The sequence below is a fragment of the Hippopotamus amphibius genome, chromosome 9 (genome assembly GCF_030028045.1).
Source record: "Hippopotamus amphibius kiboko isolate mHipAmp2 chromosome 9, mHipAmp2.hap2, whole genome shotgun sequence".
NCBI classification, from domain to species: Eukaryota; Metazoa; Chordata; class Mammalia; order Artiodactyla; family Hippopotamidae; genus Hippopotamus; species Hippopotamus amphibius.
The window spans coordinates 42888637-42916061 of NC_080194.1; the positions used below are offsets into that span (position 1 = coordinate 42888637).

Sequence of the window (27425 nt, forward strand, 5' to 3'; positions counted from 1 at the left end):
TATTATAAAAGAAAACTGATGAAGCAGAGAAAATTTTTAAAAGAACATGACCATTAAAATGTTACAGAGAGGGGACTTCCCTGGCAGTCCAGTGGTTAAGAATTCACCTTCCAATGCAGGGGGTGAGGGTTTGATCCCTGGTTGGGGAGCTAAGATCCCACATGCCTCACAGCCAAAAAACCAAAACATAAAACAGAAGCAACATTGTAACAAATTCAATAACGACTTAAAAAAATGTTACAGAGGGGTTAATATCCAAATATATAAACAGTTCACATAACTCAATATCAAAAAAACAAACAACCCAATTTAAAAAATGGGCAGAAGACCTGAATAGACAATTTTCCAAAGAGGATATACAGATGGCCAATAGGCACATGAAAAGATATTCAAAATTGCTGGTCATCAGAGAAATGCAAATCAAAACCACAATGAGATATGACATCACACCTGTCAGAGTGACTATCATCAAAAAGACCACAAATAACAACTGTTGGCAAGGATGTGGAGAAAAGGGAACTCTTGTACTCTGCTGATGGGAATGTAAATTGGTGCAGGCACTGTGGCAAACAGTATCTGTGAAGGGTCCTCCAAAAACTAAAAATAGAACTACCATACGACCCAGCAATTCCACTCCTGGGTATATATCTGAAGAAAATAAAAACCCTAATTCAAAAAGATACATGCACCTCAATGTTCACAGCAGCATTATTTACAACAGCCAAGATATGGAAGTAACCTAAGTGTCCATCAACAGATGAATGGGTAAAGAAGATGTGGGGGGGGGGGGGGATGTGTGTGTGTGCGCATACACACTCACATAAGGGAATAGTACTCAGCCATAAAAAAGAATGGAAATTTGCCATTTGCAACAACATGGATGGACTTAAGAGGGTATTATGCTTAGTGAAATAAGTCAGACAGAGAAAGACAAATACTGTATGTTAACACATATGTGCAATCTAAAAAATAAAACAAACTAGTTAATACAATAAAAAAGAAACAGACTCACAGATATAAAGAACAAAGTAGTGGTTACCAGTGGAGTGGGAGAAGGGGGAGGGGCAAGAGAGGGTGCATGGAATTAAGAGATACAAACAACAATGTATAAATAAATAAGCTACAAGGATATATTGTACAGCATAAGGAATATAGCCAGTACTTTATAATAACTACAAGTGGAGTACAATGTATAAAAATTTGAATCATTATGCTGTACACCTCAAACTAATATATGACAAATTTTATATTATAAACATTATACCTCAATTAAAAAATGTTTCAGAGGGAGAATTTTAAGTGAAAATTGGTTGTGATCATGACAGAACTGTAAAAGCTGGATGAAAGAGATTTTTAGAAATAGCCAGCATTAAAGAACAGCAATACACACTGGACTTAACGGACAGTGATATCTGGAAGAAGAAAAGCACAGCTAGGTAAGCTCTACATTCACCTTGACTTTTTTCCTTAGCGCAATTGTTGAATCATGCCACAGAGAAGCAGGATATAAACAGAAAGTGATTTTTTACTAGCCTGTGGAAACAGAGGTTGGAGTTTGGGGATGCCAAAAGAGCAGGAACTTGAGAGACTAGATCTGTAAAAAAGGATATTACAGAGAAGCAAACCCAAAAATCTGCATGCAGTTTCCCCAAGTCATCCGTTGACTTCTAAACAGCATGTGTGGAGTGAAACTCCAAGAAATTCAGGAAAGAACAGTAGCTGAAAGGCTAATGAACTGAGCAATGAACAGAGGAATCAGAGCAGCTACATGATGTTGAGAAAACAAAGCTTGGAGTTCAAGTCTTGTCAAAGTAGAAAGGCTTTGGTTAGCATCCCATACTTTCAGGTAAGACCCCAGAAATAAGGACAAAAGTGAAACAAACGAGCTTAAAAAGCCTAAAACCAGACCCTAACAGAATCAAGGTGATGTGATAGTATTCTATCTGCTTGCTAGAAAACTTAACTCTCTTTGGAAACAGAAAACATCTTCCAAAAGCCTCTACAATTTTTATTCACAATGTCCTGCACTGAGCCTACTAAAACAGTAGACCAAAATAACCAAAAACAAACAAAAAAACAATAAATGATATAAAAAAAGACCTACAGTGATTCATAAAATGGAATTATGAAACAGAGATTAGGAGTAACACATTTAAGAGGATAAAGAAAAAACATGGAGAATAGCACCGGAAACATGGACTCCATTTTTTAAAAATCAAATTAAAATGCCAGACCTGAAAAATACACTGAGATTCCAAAAGGTAAGTTTTAAAAGCAGATTAGAAATAGCAGAATAGCATAGCAGCATTATATACAGTAGCCAAAACATGAAAACAACCCAAGTGCCCATCAACAGACAATTGTGTTAAGAAGGTGTGGTATATACAGGGAACTCTATTCAGTACTCTGTAATAACCTATATGGGAAAAGAATCTAAGAAAGAGTGGTTATATGTGTATGTATAACTGACTCACTGTGCTATACAGCAGAAACTAAGACAACATTGTAAGTCAACTATACTCCAATAAAAAAAATTCTTAAAAAAAGATGTGGCACACACACACGAACACACACACACACACACACATACAAGAATATTATTTAGCCATAAAAAGAACAAAATATTGCCATCTGCAGCAAGATGAACGGACCTAGAGAATACCATACTAAGTGAAGTAAGCCAGACAGAGAAAGACAAATGTTATATATCACTTTTATGTGGAATCCAAAAAAATACAAATGAATCTATTGGGTTGGCCAAAAAAGTTTGTTCAAACTGTTTTGGCCAACCCAATATTTAAAAACAAAAACAGACCCAGACATAGAAAACAAACTTATGGTTGCCAAAGAGAAAAGAGAGGGGAGGAGGGATAAATTAGGAGTATGGGATTAACAGATACTAACTACTGTATATAAAATAGATAAGCAACAAGGATTTACTGGCTAGCATAGGGAACTATACTCAATATCTTGTAATAACTCATAATGGAAAATAATTGAAAAAAATATATAAAACTGAATCACTTTGCTGTACACCTGAAACTAACACAATATTGTAAATCAACCCTACTTTAATCAATCAATCAATCAATCAATCAAAACAAAAAGAAAAACAAACAAATAGAACAGAGTGTCAATCAACTGCAAGATATCAGTGGAAAATATTCAGACTGAAGTGCAGAGAGAGAAAAAGGATATTGGGACTTCCCTGGTGGCGCAGTCGATAAGACTCTGTGCTCCCAACCAAGGGGCCTGGGTTTGATCACTGGTCAGGGAACTAGATCCCACATGCATTCTGCAACTAAGAGTTCACATGCTGCAACTAAGGAGCCCATAAGCCACAACTAAGGAGCCCGCCTGCCACAACTAACACCTCATGCTAAATAAATTATTAAAAAAAAAAAAGGAACGGAAAAAGAAGAGAAAAGAGTATTAATACAGAAAATGCAGAAAAAGTACAAAAGACACGGACAGAGTCAAAAGGTCTAACAGTACAAAAGTCATAATGGGAAAGTAAATGGAATTATACTATTAAAACATTTTTATATTGTTCATGAGGTGGTAAAACACTAATTCACAATAGACTTTAATAAGTTAAATTTAGAGTAAAGTTTGGAGAGCAGTAAAAGTGCCAATTCATGGTAAATTGTAGTAAGTCAGAAGGGCATACTGGAATCTCTAAGGTAATTACTAAAAGAATAACAAGATTATAAAATTAAAAAGCTAATAGTGGAAGAAAAATTGATAATAAAAGGCATAAGATTGCTCAATGTTACTAATCACCAGGGAAATTGCAAATCAAACCCACAATGAGATACTACCTCACATCTGTTAGGATGGTTATTACCAAAAAACAAATGACAACAAGCACTGGCAAGGCTGTGGGAAAATTAGAACCCTTGTGCACTGTTGGTGGGAATGCAAAATGGTGCTACTGTTAGGGAAAACAGTATGGTGGTTCCTCAAAAAATTAAAAAAAGAACTACCATATGATCCAGCAATCCTACTGCTAGGTATTTATCCAAAAGAAGTGAAATCAGGATCCCAAAGAGATATTAGCATTCCCATCTTCACTGCAGCACTATTCACAAAAGTCAAAGTACAGAAACAACCAAAATGTGGATCAATGCATGAATGTATTAAAAATGTGGTATATACATACAATGGAATATTATTCAGCCCTCAAAAAGAAGGAAATCCTATGCAGGCATCCATGCAACAACATGGATGAACCTGAAGGATATTACGTTAAGTGAAATAAGCCAGTCACAGAAGGACAAACATTGCATGATTTCACTTACATGAAATATCTAAAATAAACTCATATATGCAAACAATACAATTGTGGTTGTCAGGGATTGGAAAAAGAGGAAAGAAGGAGTTATTAATCAACAGGTACAAAATTTCAGTTATACAAAATGAGCAAGTACTGTATTGTACACTTTAAAAATCTGTTAAGAGGCTAAATCTCATGTTAAGTGTTCTTATCACACTAAAATAAAAAAGAAGAAAAGAAAAATACAAGATTAATCCAAAAGAAGGCAAAAAAAATAGAAAGAAAAGAAAAAAAAGTCGGGAGGAAGGGTTGGAGAAGTATAGGAAGAAAAACAAATGATTTCTGATCCTATGTGGAATCAATTTGTTGTAAAGTTTGGGAAGTACAACTGGAGAAGTCAATAGTTGTAGCCATGTGTTACTTTTCTTGCTCCATTGGGAAACTATCTCAATTTTCCTTTGGAGAATCATCTTTTCCCATTTTTAGTCCATGTAGTTTGCATAAGGACTGTAACCTCTGTAACCCAAGATAAGTCAGTAAGCCTCAATTCTGGTAGTTTTGTTAAACTCTGGGGAAAGTGGAAAATGTGGGATTGCTAGATTTGCTATTTGTAAATCTGGCACTTTGGGGTCACCACGTGGAGAGAATTGCTAAAGAATGAAGCCACTGGGGAAAGCAGAGCTAACGGATGGGAAGAAAGACTGAATTCTAATGCCATCATTTGAGCACCTGGACCCACCACTGCCTGGATTCCATCCATTCTGAAATTTTTAGTTATATATTCTCTTCTTGGCATAAGCCAGTCTGAAGTAAGTTTCTGTCATTTGTAATTTCAGAGTCCTGACAGGTATGTTCAATATGTACTTAGTGTTTAACAACTGCTTAGATAAAACATAAACACCATTATTATCAGCTATAATATAAGTTAATTCACAGATATGAGAACTTGTCAAATCTCACAAAACATTCTTTGCCCAGGAATGTTCGTTAAATTCAGGTCAGAGAAGAGCACAAATGGTTGTTAAGCCCTTCAAAATATTCTGATATTAGGACTTCCCTGGTGGTCCAGTGGTTAAGACTCCACCCTTCCAATGCAGGGGGTGTGGGTTCAATCCCTGATCTGGGAACTAAGATCCCACATGCCATGTGATGTGGGGGGAAAAAAATCTGATATTGAGCAATGCAGAACTTCCAATAATTCAATTAGATTTCGTGAATGCACTGGCTATTTGAAACATCATATTTCCCCCCAGTTAGGAAGGAGTAGTATCAATTCTCTATCTCTGTCTCCCACCCTCTCTGTATGCACTGATGGATACACACACACACACACACACACACAATGTTTTTTCTTCCAATCGAAAGCACTGTTCAGTCACTGGTTATATTCACCACATTTGTTTCAAAAGAGATAATTTTGAGCAAAGATAAAACATAAGCATTCTTATACAAATATGTTAAAACGCACTGATATTATGTGAGTGCTTGAAAGAGATACATTTAACATATTGATTTCACACTACTAAAATCATCTCTGGCAAACAAGAAAGATTTAGTTTTTGTTTGTAAAAAAGTAGTGAAAATCCAAAGGACAATTAGAATGAAAACAATGCATGGCTTGCAAAATGTTATTTCCTTAAATAATCACTTTAATATTTTCTAAAGTATTAATACCTCCACAAGAAAAATTTAATTACTTATTAGGCATCATTATAACCTTTAATTTTGTAAACTATTTCCTAAAAGAACACAATTCAATCACCTACTTTCACTAGCAAGCTTTTCATAAAAATCACATTTAATGATGATTTTTCTATGAATTTTAAAATTCTGTACAAAGAATCAGATCTATTTAAAAACTTTTACGTAAGCCATATAATTAAACTTTAGAGTAAACCATTTTTGGTAATGTTTGCTATATACAGTCAAGATGTGTTAACTTCCTTTAAATTATTATGCAAAATGGGTCAAGTTGAAACTAAGACCAATTTTCTCAGGATTTAGTGGGATTAATAACATTGTAACTATTTTAATATACACCAAACTAAGTAGATCTCTTTACTTGAATTAAGCTGAAAAGTGATATTTGTAAGAAGTATTTACTGAGCTTTCAGAATGTCCACAGATTCAAATTACACTCACCTTTGTAAGTTAATACAATACAGCAGTTAGAAGAACATGATGAAATCAGGAAATCCATGTTAAAATCGTTAACATCTGGGCCATACAGGAAAACTCAAAGTGTTAAATGCAATTTAACATAATCTTGCAGATTATAAATGTAGCAGTGAGATATTAAAGTGAATACAAGAAAAGAACAAATAGAAACGATACCCTTTTTAGTTGCTGTTCTTTTAGGCTTCTCACTGTCCTTGCAGGCTCAGAAATAAAGTTTTTATAGTTTTCACATATATTGATCCGAGACTGGGCTACCTGCATTGTTCCCTCGAGAAAAGATTTCCAAACAGGATACATGCTCCTAAATTTAAAGACAGAGAGAAAAGTATTAGGCAGAGAAAAGGAAGAATAAGTAGCCTAACCTTTTGTTCACTGGCTAGCATTGACAAACAGAATGAATGTTTTCTTTATAATTTAAAGTGTATTTATATTGGTTCATAGATAGTAATATTTTTAACATATATTACAAGCAGAAACATGGAACACATTCTGTTCCTCTACAGCTTGGCAATGGACTGTTTTGATTCATTAGCTCTTCTTGATACTGGAGTAAAGTGACACAAGGATTACAATTCTAGACAAAGTTAACGCTATAAAAACTAGTGAATAATTCAGACTTTCCAGGCCTTTCACTGTTTCAGGATTGCCATTATGAATATCTAGTCTCATTTCATTAAGCTATTTTCCTGATTTTACAAATGAGGTAACTGAGGCTCAGACAGATTTAGAGGATCACTCTAGATCACATAAGAATGTGGCAGTACTGAGATACAGACGAATACCTCTAAAGTACATTTTCTTTCAACTATATTGCTCTCTTACATAAACTGATGTGGCTGGAAAAAAAATCATGAACAATTGCTTTAGAAGTTTTTTTTTTTTTTTTAAGGCTAAATCTGATCATTTATTTATTCAAAACATTTATTTGGTTTAAATACCTCAGGTAATTTTTGAGGGCTAGAGATTCCTAAGTGAGCCAAAAAAAAAAAAAAAAAAAAAAAATCCTCCCTGCATGAAGCTGAGAGTTCAGTTTATCTTTTTTTTTTTTTTTTTTTTTGGGGTTACACCAGGTTCAATCAACTGTTTTTATACACATATCCCCACTTTAGAAGTTCTTTAGAAGTTTATTTGTTAGAGAAAACAAGTCTATGGTATCACTGCTCTACATCTGTTTCTCTGTTGTAATAATCCTTAGCCAGCATCATGTTGCAGTTTGGAGTCATTCCAAGCAAGTCCCACCACCTTTGCTCCATAAATGTGCTCCCAGCAATCTTTTGGTAAAGTCAAAGGATTATTCACCCTTTGCTTTCTGTAGCCATCTTCCTTTTCAAGCCTTCTCTTTTGCTTTGCTAAATGCCTTAGTCAGTTCCAATATGCTCCTAAACTAGTTATAAACATATTTTATAACTTATCATAACAATGAATGGTACTTTGTTAAAAAGAGATGCTTGCACCGAAAGATTATAATATTCATCTCCTAAGATTTCCCCTCTTGTGTCACATGGATTTCCTACCACAGCAATGTATGGGACCATGTGCTACATAAAATGCTAGCTGTAGGTCAATGGATGACACTGTGAAAATAAGGAAAAGAAAAGTTGCTTGGATCCCCATACTACTTGGAACTAAAAAAACCTTGAAACTGTCTCTCTCAACCAAGGGAATAAATAGTTTGTGTAATGGATTAGTAGTTTGTGTAATACACCAAATGCATCAGTTTAGATGGAAATATTCACTTATCTAAGCAGGAGTATATTACTTTCCCTTTGAAAAAAGGAGTCAGTATGTTGTGCCAGCAAAAACCATCAGCATAAAAGCAATGATGGACTTAAGAAGAACAAAATGAATATGAGAAAATAAATGTTAATTAAACCTATCATTAGAGAAATGCAAGTCAAAGCCACAATGAGGTATCACCTCACACCCGTCAGAATGGCCATCATCACAAAATCTAGAAACAATAAATGTTGGAGAGGGCGCAGAGAAAAGGGAACTCTACTGCACTGTTGGTGGGATTGTAAGCTGGTACAGCCACTATGGAAAACAGTTTGGAGGTTTCTTAAAAAACTAAAAATAGAACTACCATATGACCCAGTAATCCCACTACTGGGCATATACCCAGAGAAAACCATGATCCAAAAAGAAACAAGTAGCATAATGTTCATTGCAGCACTATTTACAATAGCCAGGACATGGAAACAACCTAGATGCCCATCAACAGATGAATGGATAGAGAAGATGTGGCACATATATACCATGGAATATTACTCAGCCATAAAAAGGAATGAAATTGAACTATATGTCATGAGGTGGATAGACCTAGAGTCTGTCATACAGAGTGAAGTAAGCCAGAAAGAGAAAAACAAATACTGTATGCTAACACGTATATATGGAATCTGAAGGAATGGTACTGATGAAACCAGTGACAGGCAAGAGTGGAGATACAGAAGTAGAGAATGGACTTGAGGATACGGGGCTGGGGTGAGGGGCAAAGGGGAAGTTGGGACGAGGTGAGAGAGTAGCATAGACATATTTATACTACCAGCTGTACAATAGATAGCTAGTGAGAAGTTGCTGTATAACAAAAGGAGATCGACTTCATGGGAGATGCCTTGGAGGGCCAGGACTGGGAGGGTGGGGGGAGTCACAGGAGAGAGGGGATATGGGGACATGTGTGTAGATGCAGCTGATTCACTTTGGTGTACCTCAGAGATGGGTACAAGAGTGTAAAGCAAATATATTCCAATAAAGAGTTAAAAAAAAAAGACAACCCAAGAGAAAAATGGAGTGCTACTAAACACAGTTCAGCCCTTTTTGGCCTCAAAGATGTACTAACACTGGGCAGGATCTTGTCTGGATTAAAAAGCGCATTATAAAAATCTGCCTTGTGATCTCCCGCACAAGCTAATTCTAGAAGCTCCACACCTGGAAAGTTACTTTGAAAGTCTTATTTTTTTCATCCTCCTGTGAAAAAACTGATTACAAATCAGAAATTTTTTTTTTGAAAACTTGCCTTTTACATATCATGCTGCCAACAATGTAAATAGACTAATAATACTGTTTCAAGATTAAGGGTTCAGGTACTAAAGACTTATTGATCAAGGAAAGAACTGCTTTTCTTCTTTGTATTCAACTATTATAACAAAAGCGAAAAAAAAAAGAAAACAAGAGTCCTTGATTGTTGAAGTAATCCCCTAGAAATAGAATTCAATTACACAGACAGAATAAAAAATTACTTGGGGATATGAAATCTAAATGAACATTGTACACTTGTGGTTTGTATACTTTTTCAGTATTCAACTTTTAAAAGTTTTTTAAAAACTATGAAAGACATGGATGAGTCCTGGGATTTTAAATAAAATTACTATCTTATTAAAATCACTTAAAAAAAAAAACCTATTGTGGTAATCATTTCACAATATATGTAAATCAAACCATCAAGCTGTATACCTCAAACTCATACAGTGATGCATGTCAATTATTGCTGGGAAAAAAAACCCAGCAAAATTAATGTCCTCCATGACTTTACTGCATGACTACCAATGGAATCTAGAATGTAAGCTCACCACAGGACCTCCTAAGCAATCCAAATAATTGATTTTCTCAGAGAATGCACTGAGAGAAAAATTCAGTACTATGCTTTGTAATTATTAATTTATACTTAAAATACATTTTAAAATCATAATGAAAATGAGAAAGAACCATGAGGAATTGTAAATCGAAGGAAGGAAGGAATAAAGGAAAGAAGGAGGGACAGAGGAGGGGAATAAGGAAGCAAGGATCCCTTCACCTATGCTTGCCCCTTAGGCAGCACCCTCTTCCTTTTACCCCCTTCACCTAGTTGACTGCCGCTCAACTGATGCTCCTTCAAATCTCAGCTTAAGTGTAACTTCCTCAGGGAAGTCTCATGATCACCACCAAGCCAATGCACAGATCAAGTCCCTTCCTGTTATTTGTTCACATGCTTCTAGCGCTTTTCCTTCAATTATAAATATTTTTATGCAATTGTTAATGTTTGTCCCTTTCACTATAGTAAAAAGTTCATGAAGGCAGGGGTGTATGTCTTTCTCATGATTGTACTGATATTTCTAGGGCCTAGCACATGGCCTAACAATTAGAAAGATTATAATAAGTATGTGTTGAATGAAAAAAATGAATGAATGGATGAATGTATAAATTACAAGGATTGTACAATAAAAAGAAAGATCTTTAGAGATTAGCAGACAAATAAATAGCAGGCAAACATATTCACAACAACGACATACCATGAAACGCACAAAATTCATTTACCAGTCAGTCAGAAGACCTGGGTTTAAGTTCTAGTTTAACCAATATAACTGTATGTAGCACACCTCACTACAGTTTCATTTCCTCAACTGGCAAATGGAAAAGTAACAAAAATACCAACACCATGAACTTCACAGGGCTATTTTAATAATTAAATGCAAATATGTGAAAATTCTTGTCACATAGATTCTTTTAAATGAATAAACAGTAATAGTCATAGAATTATACAAGAAACAGAAATACTTCTTGTTAACACAATAGGGGTAGTTCCAATGGCAGTGGTGTTTTTCATTCCAATTCGGGAAAAATAATAATGGGTTGTAGAGTCATTTTCTAAAAATTTTATTTCACTAGGCTCCATGTATATAGTTTTGAAACATAACGAAAGGTATCAAGCATTTATGGTATTTTGCTATTCTGCTCAGGTCAGGAAATGAGGCTCAAAATTATAAAAGAAAGCAAGGAAGTTCTTTTAAGAACCTATCACATGCTAGGCACTATGTCATGTATTTTACATTTATCATATCATTTAATCCTTATGACAACTTTATAGAATAGGCGTTATCCCCATTTTGCAGAGGAGAAAAAGTAAGGCTTGGAGAGGTGAAATTTTTCTACTGCTACTCACCAGTACTCTCATGGTCATAAACTAGACTTTGCCATTATCAGTAACTACCCCTCAGGGACTTCCCTGGTGGCACAGGGGTTAAGACTCCACACTCCCAATGCAGGGGGCCCGGGTTCAATCCCTGGTCAGGGAACTAGATCCTACATGCATGCCACAACTGGGAGTTCACATACTGCAACTAAGCAGCTCATGTGCTGCAACTAAGGAGCCCCTGAGCCACAGTTAAGACCCGGCACAACCAAACAAATAAACATAAAAAAATAATAATAACTACCCCTCTGCTCTAATATCAATTTAATCATCTAATCTCTGACCAACACCTCTTGTTTCCACTCATTCCCTTTAGGTTCTCAACTCAACAATTACTCAACCCTATCAGAGCCCACATTCCATTTCATCCTTCCTCCTTTCTACTGTCTTTCACTCCCTCTTATAATCTCCCTTTACAGCTCCTTACCCAGCCTAGATTTCGCGGTTCACCATTATGATCACTCTCTCATGGATACCCTATTACCTTGGCCTCACTCTCTTTCCACCATCATAATCTACAAATTCCAAACTTGGTTAAATCCAAAATTCTGTTTACACCATACCAATGTCTGTGCAACAGAATTATGCTGGAGAAAACAATAAACATGCTGCCTAGTCTCCCTTTAAACTGATGTCAAATAATCCCTTAGTGCTACCCAGTAATACTACTATATTTCCCTAATTCACTTATTTGCTCACTCTTCTAGATAATTATTTCCCAACTTTTACTCTCATCTCAAACCTCTAACATGACCATACTTTCAGCTGATAATGAAGTATGAAGACAATATCCACAAGCTCCCTCCACATCTACCTATCTCCTTGCTTCTGCAACCATACACTGTGTCATCCCTCTTTTTACTTCCATGAATTACCTGTGCTCTGAAGGCCAACCCTTCACATTTGTATTACATTATATAACCTGAACTCAAGAATAGCAATCCAGTAATTGTGCTTTCTCCCACAATACCAACTTTTCCCTCTCTACTACATCATACTCATATAATATCTCCCATCTAAAAAAGAAAAAAGAAAAATCCTCCATCAACCCTCCATTTCTCTCCAGCTACCACCCCCATGTCTGCTCCCTTTAAAGAAAAACTCCTCAAAAGAAATGTCTGAAATTACTGTTTCCACTTCTCCTGGTCACTCTTGATTCAATTCAAATAAGGCTTTAATATCCACTATTCTGAAATCACTTGTCAAGGTCATCAAAGATCTCCCTGTGGCTAATCCCAATAGTCAATTCAAGCTTTGGACCTATTATTCAACCCATCAGCAGTACTGACCTAGTTTATCCTTGAAATGCTTTCTTCACTTGGCTTCCAGGATATCACTCTGTCTTCGTCTACCCTTATCTCACTAGCCACAATTTAGTTTCCTTTGCTAGTTCTTCTCCATCTCATTGCCCTGTAAATCCTGGAGTGTCCCTGCAAGTCAGCTTCTTCTCTTCTGTAGCTACATGCTTACTCTTTAGATAAGCTCATGCAGTCTCATGGCTTTAAATACTGTCAATATGCTGACTATTCCTGAATTTTTTCAGACATCTTCTCTAAGCCCTCAGTTGCCAATTTAACACATCCGACTTGGATATTTAGTAGATATCTTAAAACTAACATGTCCAAAAACAAAGTCTTGATTTCCCTAAAATCTGTTTTGTTAATCTATTCCACCTCATTGACAGCTACTCAAACCTTCTAGTTGCTCAAACCAAAATGCCTAGAGTCATCATTGATTCTTCCTTTTTTTCTCATATTCCACATCTGATCCACCAAGAAATACTGTTCACTAGACTTTAAAAATATAATGAAATCTGATTACTGTCTATCTCTTCCACTGCTACTACCCTGGTGTCCGCCACCATTATCTCGTGCCTGGATTACTATAATACCTTAAATGACCTCTCTCTGATTTTCTTCTTGTCTCCCTAAAGTCTATGCTCTACTCAGTATAGCCACTGCAGTGCCAACCACTTCTTGGTGCTCTGTATTCTTCTTACTATGCTTACTGTCCTTATCACCAAGTGACATAATGTTTAATTACTCATATGTTTATTGTCGTATCTTCTTCCACTAGAATGAAGGCTCCATGCAGCAGAAGGTTTGTTTTATTCACTCTTGTATCCTCAGCACCTAGAACAGGGTCTGGCAAAGCAGGCACTCATTGAATATATATTTACGAGAGGAAGAAAAGGAGGGAATGATGGAGACTAGATTCAAACCCAGATCTGTCTGGCTCCCAAACCTCTGTTCTTCTGCTGACGTAAGATTGCTCTTGGTCCTAGCAATACTATTAAAGACTTTTTAAAAAGGGTCTCTTCACTCTAACAAAGGTGTATCCTAAGTTCTTTGTGTATGTTTTACACAATTTGTGCCTCATTTCTCCTGTACCATTATTATCTTCCTATATTAAGATGATTTACCTTTTAAACTAAATTATATGTATCTTACAACTTCATATTCTACTCTAATTAAAAACTAAAACTTGCCGTAATACTTAAATTATAATTAGTAAAATCCAAAAGTATTGATCCATATACCACCTAAAATCATGCCGTCAACTATTTCTCATATGAGTATTACACTGGAAAACAAAGAAAACCTTATCAGGAAAAATTTTTATTATGAAACAAACCAATAAATTTACTTTGACTGTGGTGGTAGTCACACAAATCTACATGTGATAAAACACCACAGAACTTAATAAGCATATACCTACATACACACAAATGAGTGCATGTAAAACTGGTGAGTTCTGAATTAGATTGATGGATTGTATCAATATCAATTTCCTGGTTGTGATGTTGTATTACAGTAACGCAAGATACTACCACTGGGGGGAACTCGGTGAAGAGTATGAAAGCGCTCTTTGTATTATTTCTTAAAACTGCATATGAATCTATATTTTTTTTAAGTAAAAACAAAAGTTTAGCAAACAAAATTAAAGATCTTCCCTTGGCCTGAATACAGCACTACACATCAAGAAGACTCCAGAAAATGTGATAAGTTAAATTCATAATCTAAGATTAACTTACACAGTGACTAATAACAAGGAGAAAGTATGGTGTTTAATATTAATAAATAAGTGTTCGTGCATTGTTGTTCTTGGTAGTAGGAAGGGAGACTATCCTCAGCCTAGGTAACAGAAGTAAAGGCAAGGAGAATGACTGATATTCAGTCCAGTTCAGGTGTGATAAGAACTGCATGCAGTACAACTGCAGCTTAAGGTGCCCAAGGGTTGGGGAACCAAGCATGAAAGAAGGAGAAATGGCCAGAAAGGAGGAAAGAAAGGTAATTTGGGATCAGGATTCTTCATGGATTTGGATATAATAAAAAAAATTTTTAATTTAATACTATTAGCAAGGAGAAACAATAGAGGATTTTCAAGTTGGGGGTGACAGTAGGCCTGTTTCACAATGGACATACAGATGGCTGGTGGCAAATGAATTTGTGAAAGGGAGAGATCACAGACAGAGAAGCAGCTACCTAACATTCCTAAGAGAAGTTGAGGTCTGGAAAAAAGTCAAAGATGGAGGCAGCTGACTTGTTGGTTCCCAAGCTGGAGAGTTAATAAAAACACAGATCACTACTAGTTTATAGGGAATATTTAAAGACAGGAATACAGATAAGAGTACTTAAAAGAGTCACTACAGAGCTAAGGGAACTCCAAGAAATATTTCCACAGAAAGGATTTGCTATGGTCTGAATGTCTGTGTTCCTCTGAAATTCATATGTGGGAATCCTAATCCCCAAAGGTGATAATGGTATCAGGAGGTGAGGCTTTGCAGAGGTGAAGGCAGAATAGTGCCCTTATAAAAGAGACTCCACAGAGCTCCCAAACCTGTTCTACCGTGTAAAGGCACAGCTAAAAGCTGAAAAGTCTGCAACTCAGAAGAGGGACTTCACTAGAACTTGACCATGCTGGAATCTTTGTCTTGGACTTCCAGTTTCAAGAACTGTGAGAAATAAATTTCTCTTACATATAAGCCACTGAGCCTTTGGTATTTTGTTAGAGCAGCCCGAACAGACTAAGACAGGACTGAAAAACCTGTCCTCTTAAGAAAAAAAAAAAGTCTAAGAGAAAGTAGTATTACAGAAGTCTAGTTTCCAGGCAAATGGGGGTGGGTTTAATGGCATTAAATGATGCATCAGAATGGCAAAAATTTTCAAAGACTGACCATGTGCCCTGTTGGTAAAAAAATAAAAAGAAACGGGTAATTTCAAAACAAATTTGAAGAAATGTAAAATATACTGATACAGAGTTTATGAACGATAATTTATAGCATCAACATTTTAAATGTATAAACCCTTGACCCAGTATGTTTCCCTCTAAGAATTAACCCTATTGATGTACTTTCACAATACACAAAGATATAACTATGTGCACACATGAGTTATCCACTGCAGCACTATTTGCAATAGTAACAAACTAACTACCAACAGAGAAATGGATAACAAAACTATAATTTACCTATACTATGGCACTAACACAGCCATTAAAAAGAACAGGGGACCTGAACAAACCAACATCTAAAATAGACTCCTTAGAAAAGGGAACCCTCATACACTGTTGATGGGAATGTAAATTTAGCAACCACTATGGAAAACAGTATGGAGGTTCCTCAAAAAACTAAAAATAGAGTTACTGTATGATCCAGCAATCCCACTCCTGGGCAACCATTTGGAAAAGATGAACACTCTAATTCAAAAAGATACATGCACCCCAATGTTCACAGCAGCGCTATTTACAATAGCCAAGACATGCAAGCAACCTAAGAGTCCATCAACAGATAAATGGATAAAGAAGATGTGACTGATACAAATACACACACACAATGGAATATTACTCAGCCATTAAAAAGGAGGAAATAGGACTTCCTAGGTGGCGCAGTGGGTAAGAATCCGCCTGCCAATGCAGGGGACATGGGTTCGATCCCTGCCCCAGGAAGATACCACATGCCACGGAGCAACTAAGCCCGTGCGCCACAACTATTGAGCCTGTGCTCTAGAGCCCGTGAGTCACAACTATTGAGCCCATGTGCCACAACTACTGAAGCCCACGTGCCTAGAGCCTGTGCTCTACGAGAGGCCACTGCAATGAGAAGCCCGCGCGCCACAACGAAGAGGAGCCCCCACTCACCACAACTAGAGAAAGCCCGTGTGCAGCAACAAAGACCCAACAGAGCCAATAAAATAAAATAAAATAAAATAAAATAAAATAAAATAAAATAAAATAAAATAAAATAAAATAAAATAAAATAAATAAATTTATTTTAAAAAAAAGAGGAAATATTGCCATTTGTAGCAACATGGTTGAACCTAGAGATTATCATACTGAGTGAAGTAAGCCAGACAGAGAAAGACAAATATTATATATCACATATGTGGAATCCAAAAAAATAATACAAATGAACTTATTTACAAAACAGAAACAGACTCACAGACAGAGAAAACAGACTTCTGGTTACTGAAGGGGAAAGAGCAGGGGAGGGATAAATTAGGAGTATGGGATTAACAGTTACACATCACTATATACAAAATAAATGACAAGGATTTACTGTATAGCACAGGGAACTATATTCAATACCTTGTTATAATCTATAATGGAAAAGAATCAGAAAAAATATATATATGTATAACTGAATCACTTTGCTGTACATCTGAAACTGACATAATATTGTAAATCAACCATATTTAAATAAAAAATAAATAGAAAATAAAATAAAATAGACTCAGGTTGTGTGTATGGAAGGTGTATGTGTGGATGGAGTTACAAAAACATATGTATACAATAATTCTAGTTCTGTTAAAAACAGCAGAATTGTTTATATTCATGTATGCATTGCACAGGAAGAACATGGAAGAAAAGACCACGTACTTTTAACAGCAATTACTCTAGTAGAATTGTGAAGGGAAGAGGCTTGGCAAAGAGGATGAGGTACACTTTATACTGTTACATATGCAACATGCATGCACTATTTGGGTAACATGTTTTCAATTAACAATACAAATATAAGCACAAAAAAGTTAAAGGGAAATTTTAATTGACTAGGGCTAAAATAAACTCCTAATAAACAAACAAACAAAATGGCAATTGCCATTCTCACCCTCGATCCTGATCCGTCTTTTTCCACTATGGACCCACCATGGCCTCTCAGTTACCTAAGTTAAGAAACCTGGGACTCATTCTACAGTCCTTCCTCTGCCTTCCTCTACTTCGTCCTTCAGTCAGTAAATATTTATCAAATGCTTCCTAAGTTCCAAGAGCGAGCTATTTTAGATACTGAGAAAACTATAGTTTGACAGTTACAGAAAACTGTTTGTAGTCTGTCTCAGAAGAAATGTGACAAATACAAAAAACAAAACTGCCAAATCAATAGCAAGTTCTGTAGCTTCGGTTTTGTAAATATCTCTGAAATCTGCCCCACAACCTAATTTATACAGTAATTTTCATGGTTCAAATAAGAAATGATGAAGGATTAAACTTCTGCAATTCTATCCCTTCTGAATTCTTCCTCACATCCCTTTAGTCCACCTTCATACTAACTACAGTATGTTGAACTTGTCATTCCTCTTATGGAAATTCTTCAGTGCTTCTGTTATCTTCTGAATAAAAAAGAACCTCTGTGATATGCCAAGTCCTTCATGATGCCTATCTGTGTATCCTCCAGGTCCACCACTCCTCTCACCCTCCAACACATACACTACATTGTTACCTAACATTCATATTTTCTCATGCTTCCCTGCATTTAAAGTGTTACTTCTGCTTAGAATTCCTTTTGCCCAACACTGAGAAACTCCTGCACATCTTTTAAGACTCAGCTCTAGAAGCCTAGGTTTTCCTCTACAGTCCCAATGCACCCCTACTACTACCTAATATCGCAACTGTTTTTAGTGGCTCTCTTGTAAGCTTCTTAAGGACAGGCACCATATCTTCTACTCTCTTTAATCCTGAAGTCTACTTTAACAACTAGCATATAAGCAGATTTTTCACATCTATCTCACGAATAAAGAATGAATGAATAAATGATTGAGTATTTAGGGTTAAATAGCTGAGTGGCCTTGAGTAAGGCATGTAACCCAAGACTTCGTTTCCTAGTATATAAAAAGGGGATAATTATATGTACCTCACAGGTTTTGATAATCATATTTTGATAATCATGGGAGATAAGTTCAAATTCTTAGTATAGTATCTGGTATATAGTAAATATTTAGTAAAAGTTGGCTTAACATACATTTAAAAATAGGTTGTATAAGCTAGCCTGGGAGCAGCACCTTATCCTTATTTCTTTGGTAACCTGTATCACTGAATTTGAAACAAACTTGGAATAGAATCTATCTATAAGTTGGAGTCCTTCTTTACTCTCCAGCAAGCAACCTCTTCCTTGGTCAGGCTTTTCTCATGCTGGCAATACTGAACATATCATTCTCACTCTCACCTCGAGGCTTTGCTCTCCTTGTCTCTTTTGCCTAGAGTTTCATCTCTCTTTCCTCCTCTTGGCTGAACTTTGTAGGTAGTGAAAAGTCCACAACAAAATTTCTATTTTTATTTTCCTGTTCTGCTTTATTATTCCATATTGCAACCTCAGATATATTACTTATAGCTATCATGCCACCTTCCAAGTTATCAGTCTTGCAACTGTGAAGAACTATTAAGGTTCTTGTGTATTCTTCACAACGCAGAGTACTAACCACTATACAATCACGGCTTGTGTATTCTTCAGTTTTCCAGCTCCATTAAGAAATTATCTGATGATCCAATAACTTGATTTCATATTCGGATTCCAAACCACACACTTTAATACTGAGTTCTTAACCACCCTTGATTCTCTGTTATTGTTTCATGAGTAATAATTAGTCTTAACTTTAACCAGACTGCAAACTCTGAAATCCTGTCTTTGATTTCTGGTTCCCTCAACACTAAGTGTTGCCGTGTACAGCTAAACCAGACTTCATGTTAGATCTGCTTCTTTGACTTTAACCCTTGCTTTTTGTTGCTTTTGTTACTGAACTCATACATGATGGCCTGCCTCAGGGAACTATGCCCCTCTGCCTGAATGTTAAACTAAAGCGCCTCTGTTCAGCTCAGACAATCTGTCTTGCCCACCTGTGTGAATGGCTGAAATTAACATATCCCCTCACCAAGGCTGGCCATTCTGGAGATCTTTTGTAAGACTGATGGCCCTTTCACTTTACTTCCTCACAGCCTCTCCCTCTCTATTCTGCCCTTCTACTTTACTTTCTCATGGCCTCTCCCTCTCTCATTCTATAAAACAAACTGGCATCCAGACCCCAAAAAGATAGGGTCTCTCTTTTTGACAGACATGAGTCTGCCATCTTCTTGGTCTGCTGGCTTTCCAAATAAAGTCGTATTCCTTGCCTCAACACCTCGTCTCTGATTCATTGGCCCGTCGTGTGGTGAGCAGAGCGAGCTTGGACTCGGTAACATAAGGACAGTCTTGAGCACAAAAGCTAATAAATACTTGCAATTTAACTGCAAAAAAGACATCAAATCCTAAACAAAATTGTAAGTACTTTAAAGACATCTGTATGAAGACACAAATTATATGCCAGTGTCATCTACCTTCTTTAAAATTTGCATGTGTAGGCTCCCTGACTTCAAACTATACTACAAAGCTATAGTAATCAAGACAGTATGGTACTGGCACAAAAAGAGAAATATAGATCAACGGTACAGGATAGAAAGCCCAGAGATAAACCCACACACATATGGTCACCTAAATTTATGACAAAGGAGGCAAGAACATACAATGGAGAAGAGACAGCCTCTTTAATAAGTGATGCTGGGAAAACTGGACAGCTACATGTAAAAGAATGAAATTAGAACACCTCCTAATGATGGGGGAAATTTTGAAGTTTATAACTTTATGCTAGCTCTGTTTCTGTAAAAACTGCTTGCTGTGCCGCGATAAGAACAAGATGACCTAGTTATCAACTGTAACCTTGAGATGTTCTGATAAGTATGGAATGTCCTGCTCATGCAAGTTTCTGTTTGGAAACCCCCCCACCCCTTGCATGTAACCTGTAGCAACTCCCACACTCTGTAACTGCCTGTAACCTATAGTAATTATGTAACCAATCAGTTTGTGCCAAACTCAACTAGAGCCTTGTTTAAACCAATCAATCAGTCTGTGCCAATGATAGCTATATGCCGTAACCTATATAAGGAAAAGATTCCCCTGAAACAGGGCCCCAGAATTTTGGAGTGTTAGCTCGTCTGGGTCCGCCGGCTCAATAAACCTGAGTTCTCCAACCCTCTGAGTGTGGTGTTTGGTGTCTCGTGGGATTGGTTTTCTGCAACACTAACACCATACACAAAAATAAACTCAAAATGGATTAAAGACCTAAATGTAAGGCCAGACACTATAAAACTCTTAGAGGAAAACATAGGCAGAACAGTCTATGATATAAATCACAGAAAGATCCTTTTTGACCTGCCTCCCAGAGTAATGGAAATAAAAGCAAAAATAAACAAATGGGACCTAATGAAACTTAAAAGCTTTTGCACAGCAAAGGAAACCATAAACAAGACAAGAAGACAACCTTCAGAATGGGAGAAAATATTTGCAAATGAAGAAAGTGACAAAGGATTAATCTCCAAAATATACAAGCAGCTCATGCAGCTCAATATCAAAAAAACAACCTAACCCAAAAATGGGTGGAAGACCTAAATAGACATTTCTCCAGAGAAGACAGACAGATGGTCAACACACACATGAAAAAATGCTCAACATCACTAATCATTAGAGAAATGCAAATCAAAGCCACAATGAGGTACCACCTCACACCGGTCATAACAGCCATCAACAAAAAATCTAAAAACAATAGCTGGAGAGGGTGTGGAGAAAAGGGAACCCTCCTGCACTGCTGGTGGGAACGTAAACTGATACAGCCACTATGGAGAACAGTATGGAGATTCCTTAAAAAACTAAAAATAAAATTACCATATTGTGGAGTTCTATACCAAAGTCACAAGACAAGATTCCAGAGTTAACCCAGCACTCATAGCAACCAAATTCTGGAGTTATCCTGACCCTCATAGTAATCTTTGACTCATGACTTGGGCTAGCCAAAAATCAGACCCCATATTAGGGAAGGTATTCACCATACAGGACCCTAGCCTATGACACCTCTTGCCTTTGGTGCACTGACCAATCAATTAGTGCCATTTTCCTAGCAGGAATTTTCCTTGTTTTGGGGTTATAAAAGTTGGCCATGAGCCCTCCAGAGCATCAGCTCTCCCTGGTCTGCCAGGAAGTCATCCCGCTGTCTTTACAGCGTCCTTTCTCTCTAATAAACTGTATCTTCCTTACATTCTGCCTTGTGTCTGGAAATTCTTTTCCAACCCATGCTCGAGCCATGACACATATGACCCAGCAATCCCACTACTGGACATACACCTTGAGAAAACCATAATTCAAAAAGATACATGTACCACAATGTTGATGGCAGCACTATTTACAATAGCCGGGACATGGAAGCAACCTAAAAGTCCACTGACAGATGAATGGATAAAGAAGATGTGGCACATATATACAATGGAATATTACTCAGCCATAAAAGGGAATGAAACTGAGTTATTTGTAGTGAGGTGGATGAACCTAGAGCCTGCCATACAGAGTGAAGTAAGTCAGAAAGAGAAAAACAAATACAGTATGCTAATGCATATATATGGACTCTAGAAAAATGGTACTGATGAACCCAGTGGCAGAGCAGGAATAGAGACACAGACGTAGAGAACGGACTTGAGGACACAGTGGGAAGAGGAGGCTGGGACAAAGTGAGAGAGTAGCACTGACATATATACACTACCAAATGTAAGATAGATAGCTAGTGGGAAGCTGCTGCACAGCACAGGGAGATCAGCTTGGTGCTTTGTGACAACCTAGAGGGGTGGAATAGCGAGGGTGGGAGGGATGCTCAAGAGGGAGGGGATATGGGGATATATGTATACATATAGCTGATTCATTGTGTTGTAGAGCAGAAGCTAACACACTGTAAAGCAATTATACTCCAGTAAAGATGTAAAAAAAAATTCGTATGTGGGATATTGACTAGTCAATATCTGGATACCCTGTGTGTGTGTGTTTGTGTGTGTGTGTGTACACATTTAATATATATATATACACACACAAATAGACTTAACTTTTCCCCTAGGCTCACAGAATCCTATCTTTCCAAATGCAGAATTTGTTTCAGAAGTAAAGAATCAACGATCATGACAGAAGATTACAATCTTATTTCATTACTGTTGCAATAATGTGTTTCATCTATAGGTTACTGAGGAAACAATTTGTGTTCCACTGTCATCTACCTGCTTTAAATTCCTTATGTGGGTATCAATTAATTAAACAAAATGTAATCTTAGCTTAAGACATATGAAAATGATCTATTTCATATAGATTATATGTTGTAGAAAATTAACACTTTAATAATTTTGACATGTCTAAAAACACAGCAGAGGAAAGAAGTAATTTTTTAAAAAACTGAAGTCTATATTATATATATGTGACATGACACTACGTGAAACCAGTTTTAAAGAAAATGGGCAAGAACTACTTATTAAGTTACCTGTAATCATTCCGATCATCAGCTTTTATTCCAGGCCAATCTCTCTTCAGATACTGACTAGCCAACTTCTGGATACCCTGTTAAAATATTAATATAATATAATATAATATAATATAATATAATATAATATAACATAATAATTATAAAATAATTATTGTGCTGTAAAGGAAGCTCTTTTCCTTAAAAATACGTTACTTAGCAAAATCCCATCTTTCCATATGTAAATTTAATTCAAAAGTAAAGAACCAATGATAAATGGTAGAACACTATAACTTGTTTCATTATTTTCAAAATCTTCTCTTGTCCTCATTTTTAGGAAAAAGATGAGTATAAAGATGAGAAAATTGAAATTTAACTGAAATGCTTTTCACTTCACCAAACTATGTGACAAGCCATAAAAACAAACTACCCCTAGTACATCACAGGGAACCCAGCTATACACCTCCACAGAGCTCTGATTACTCAGCTTGACATCTCAATTTCCCATCATTCCTCTGCTACGGCGTATATTGCATTTCTGAATCCCAGCAGCCAAACTCATATACGAGGAAAGACTACAACACATTCAATTTGGAGCAGACAGATAAGCACTGGCTTATAAAATTAATGGACAAAACTTCCATAGTAGTAATTTTCAAGACAGACTTTAAGAGCTTTTTCCTTTTTAAATAATACCATGGCATAAATCACTTAAAATAAAAAAATTAGTTGCATAAAGAAATACCCACTTATCGTTATCCATATAGACATGAACCTGGACAAAACAGTGTATTTATCCATAATAGGTACAGGACTTGAACAAAGAAGACTATTTTTTTGGCAAGAGAGGCTAAACTACTCACTCTGAATATAAAGCATACTACTTTTAGAAAGAAACATATGTGGTCCCCTAACAATGTAACAGGGCCCAATGTAAGGGATCAGAAATCGTTAACTTTGGGATATTCATCTCTATACATGCAACTTTAAAAAGAACAAATAAAATGCTGAGATGAGGAACAATCACATTAATTGACTGCCTACTTTAAGCAGAAGTTGCCCAAGTAAAATCAATGATGCACTCTATACATGGTACCTTTCTACTAAGGTCTGCTGCCAAATCAATTTGGCTTAATTAAATCCATTGTTGAATGCTTCTGTTTACCATTATTTCAATGAGTCCAAAGGGTGGCAAGAACTATAGAGAAGCTCCTTTGAATCTCAAGCTCCTTTTGAACTTGGCAATAGTCTGGTTTCACTATTTTCAGGGCCTACGTATTCCGAAAACTCACATATAACTGCATATCCACAATACTTCCACTTACATACTTTGCACTTTTGGGAATACAGTTACTAAGTCTTCCCTGAATATGTACAGAATTTTTTTTTCACTTCTGTACCTTGTTCATACTGTTCTTTATTTGTAAGAAATATCATCCCACCACTCCCATTCCTACTGGCTGAATTCTCGCTGCCCCTCCTTTAATCTGATCTTTAGCACAAAATATTCAAAAGTATATACAGAAAAATGTGAAAAGTTTCATTGCCTAAGTGTTTGGTTTTATTTCACTAAAAGAGAATAGTTTATCATTCTTTCTGCATTTATTAGCTTGAATTCTTTTTTAAAGAACTATCCTTCCTGGACTATTTGGGTATGCTGAAGTACAGTTCTTAGAGAAGAGGCAAGATAAATACTTGACTGGGCAGTTTTGGTCCAAAAGTGAACAAGGAATTTTTAAAGCAGCATTATGAACTCACATATTTTGAATAATGGGTGTGTTTCAATCGATTGCAGCCATGATTCTCTTGATGCTCCAAATGTTACACCGGTGGTCAGTGGGAGCTCCTCCAAGTCGGCTCCCATATCATGACCCCAATAGACTTTCTTTGTTTCCCTTTACAGTTCCTATTCCATATCTGCAGTAAGCTAGTTTTCCAAGGAATTCTGATAACTTTCAGAGATAAAACATATTTAGAGACCACAATCTAGGTACTTACTTATCCTTTTGGTCTTACTTTGTATGCTTCTCTAAGAGGGCTTTTCTAATCACTGTATAGTAGTTCACCCTTACTCAGTTGCTCTCTCCTACACCACCCTACTGTATTCATAATCCGTACACATTGTTACTGTCTGGTTTAAATGTGCTTTGCCTATTTGCTGACTATAAGTTCCATCAGGAACGGATCTTGTCTTTTTTTTTTTTTTTTTTTCAAATCATTATGTCTTCAGGCTATAGCAAAGAGCCTCATATTTAGTTGATACCAATAATGTTCCCTGATTGCATGAATAAATACTACCACATTATTCCATTTCTAATATAAAATTCTCAAACTCTTTTTGTGTTTTTGCCATTATGAGTTAGAAATGTTTATATCAAAATTTCTCTGGTTCCCTAATTTTCATACACTCAAAGGAAAAAAACATACCAGATTTCTAAGATTATGACCAGGTGGTTTTAATACAATAAATAAGTTCCTTAGTAAAATTACAGTCAAATTGGCTACCTCCATTACTGAAAGGGAACACGTGTAAATACTCTGAAGCAATGAAAAAAAAAGTTTATTCCATATTTAGAAGGCAGTACATATTAATTTTTATCAAGATTCAAGTAAGTTAAGATCCCTGAATTCAAAGAACTCATAATATGCAGACAGGAATAAGAAGCATACAACATAAAATGGGAGGCAACAGATGGGTTACTGCCAAGTAAGTGGCAATGTGTGATAAAACTATCCAGAGGAGGAAAAGATCATCTGATATTTTCTTAACAAATTACATCTAAATAATATGATAGTGACTTTTTCTGTTTAATCACTGCTAAAGTGACTGCAGAACACTTTTTACAGACCATGGGATATGACAGGAGCCTCAGATTATGAGAAGGACTAAGAGGGCAGAATGACAGTAATGTAAATTTACATAAAACAAATGAACTTATTAACAAGCATCTCAAACACTTATTTCTCTTAATTCTGTTAGGCCCTGCTGTAACTACAGAGAAATTATACACTTAGAGCATACAAAATTTACTTGAGTCACATACCTACTTAAGTTTGAATTAGAATCCCTAGTTAGCATTCTAAATCTTTGCCCCCCAAATCATTTGAAAGTAGATTTCATATAATTCTTTAAAAATTTTTGAAATTACTTCAACTTGTTATTTTTGTGCATTATAAGTTACAATAGCAATTTCTAGAGCTCTAAACCACAATGTTGAACTGTATTAAACTGAATGGAGCCCTTCAGAGATGAGATGAGGGATTCATGAAACAGACAAACAGTGAGATCTTTAGATGAAAGACTTCATTCAAGTTAGTTCAGAGAGACAGGAATCATGACTTCTGTGTACTCCATGCAGCTGTTCAAGATCTAATCTGCATGGATGCTTAAGAAATACTCCATGGCCCTTATAGGGAAGGTCCTAAATAACATTTCATGCTTCTGAAAGCATACTATACTTAACTGGTTCCTTTTACATTACACTTAAAGCTACATCTTATGAATAAAAGGTTTATTTGTATAGAAAATAAAATCTACCACAAGTAAATGGCTAATGGAAGATAAACCCCATGGCTGGTAATTTTTTAAGAAGTGTTGTTTTTTGTTGTTTTTTTAATCACTTCCCCAGCCCACAACATTACTCTTTAAAACTGATGCATTAAACATATAATATTTATTTATATTTACATGAGTATCACTAATATATAATGTTGATTTGATTTCCAACACAGTTTACTCTGGAGCAGTGGTTTCCATAAAAAGGTACTATCAACATACTCTTTGGAACATCCAGTAACATCCCATTCCAACTTTTTAAAAAGCCATCAGTGTTTGATGTAAGACTTGCTTTCTTTCACCTCTCAGTAACACTTGCTATATTGCTCTAACAAGTAAAGCAACACAAAGAAAGACACTGTTCAATAGACACTGGGAAATGGACTGATGGCTTAACCTTTTTGCCCCTTTACCACAGAAAGCTGAGCAGGAGTGTGCCCCATGAATCTCACACAGGTTATTTTGCATCCATTTTCCCCCCAACATACAGAGGAACTAATATTTAAATTTTATAAGGATTTGACATCCGATGGCACTTCAAAATTATAGGAAGCCATGTTACTTAATATAGTATACCGTTTTGTCATGAAATTCCCAACATTACGTAAATGACTTTTTTTTTCTTTCTTTCTTTTTTATTTATTTATTTATTTATTTATTTTTGGGGGGGGGGACACCAGGTTCAATCATCTGTTTTTATACATGTAAATGACTTTTTTTTTTGACTTTTAAAAATTAAAGTCTACTGCATAAGTTGGATATTTCTCAAACTTATGTAAATTATACAATGATTATAAATCATACAATGTCTTTACTATTCTAAAATTGATAGTAATAGAGAACTTCACACCCCCTCCCCTTAAGGCAAGTTTTGAAAAATATTTCAAAATTGTGTTTTGT

The 27425-nt window shown here is 36.0% G+C and overlaps 1 protein-coding gene across 7 annotated transcripts in view; it reads right to left on the minus strand.

Annotated features, from left to right (window-relative positions):
- FCHSD2 (FCH and double SH3 domains 2) overlaps nt 1–27425 on the minus strand; it is a 291030-nt gene that overhangs the window by 149073 nt on the left and 114532 nt on the right. For 6 of the 7 annotated variants that reach the window (XM_057747584.1, XM_057747581.1, XM_057747582.1 and 3 more), the window contains 2 exons: nt 22991–23067; nt 6611–6755 (listed from right to left, as the gene is read on the minus strand). In XM_057747584.1, the coding sequence (XP_057603567.1) occupies nt 6611–6751 (141 nt within the window). In that variant the 5' untranslated portion in view covers nt 6752–6755; nt 22991–23067. Of the gene's footprint in view, nt 1–6610; nt 6756–22990; nt 23068–24727; nt 25415–27425 lie in introns of those variants that run through there. The other variant, XM_057747585.1, reaches the window with a different exon arrangement.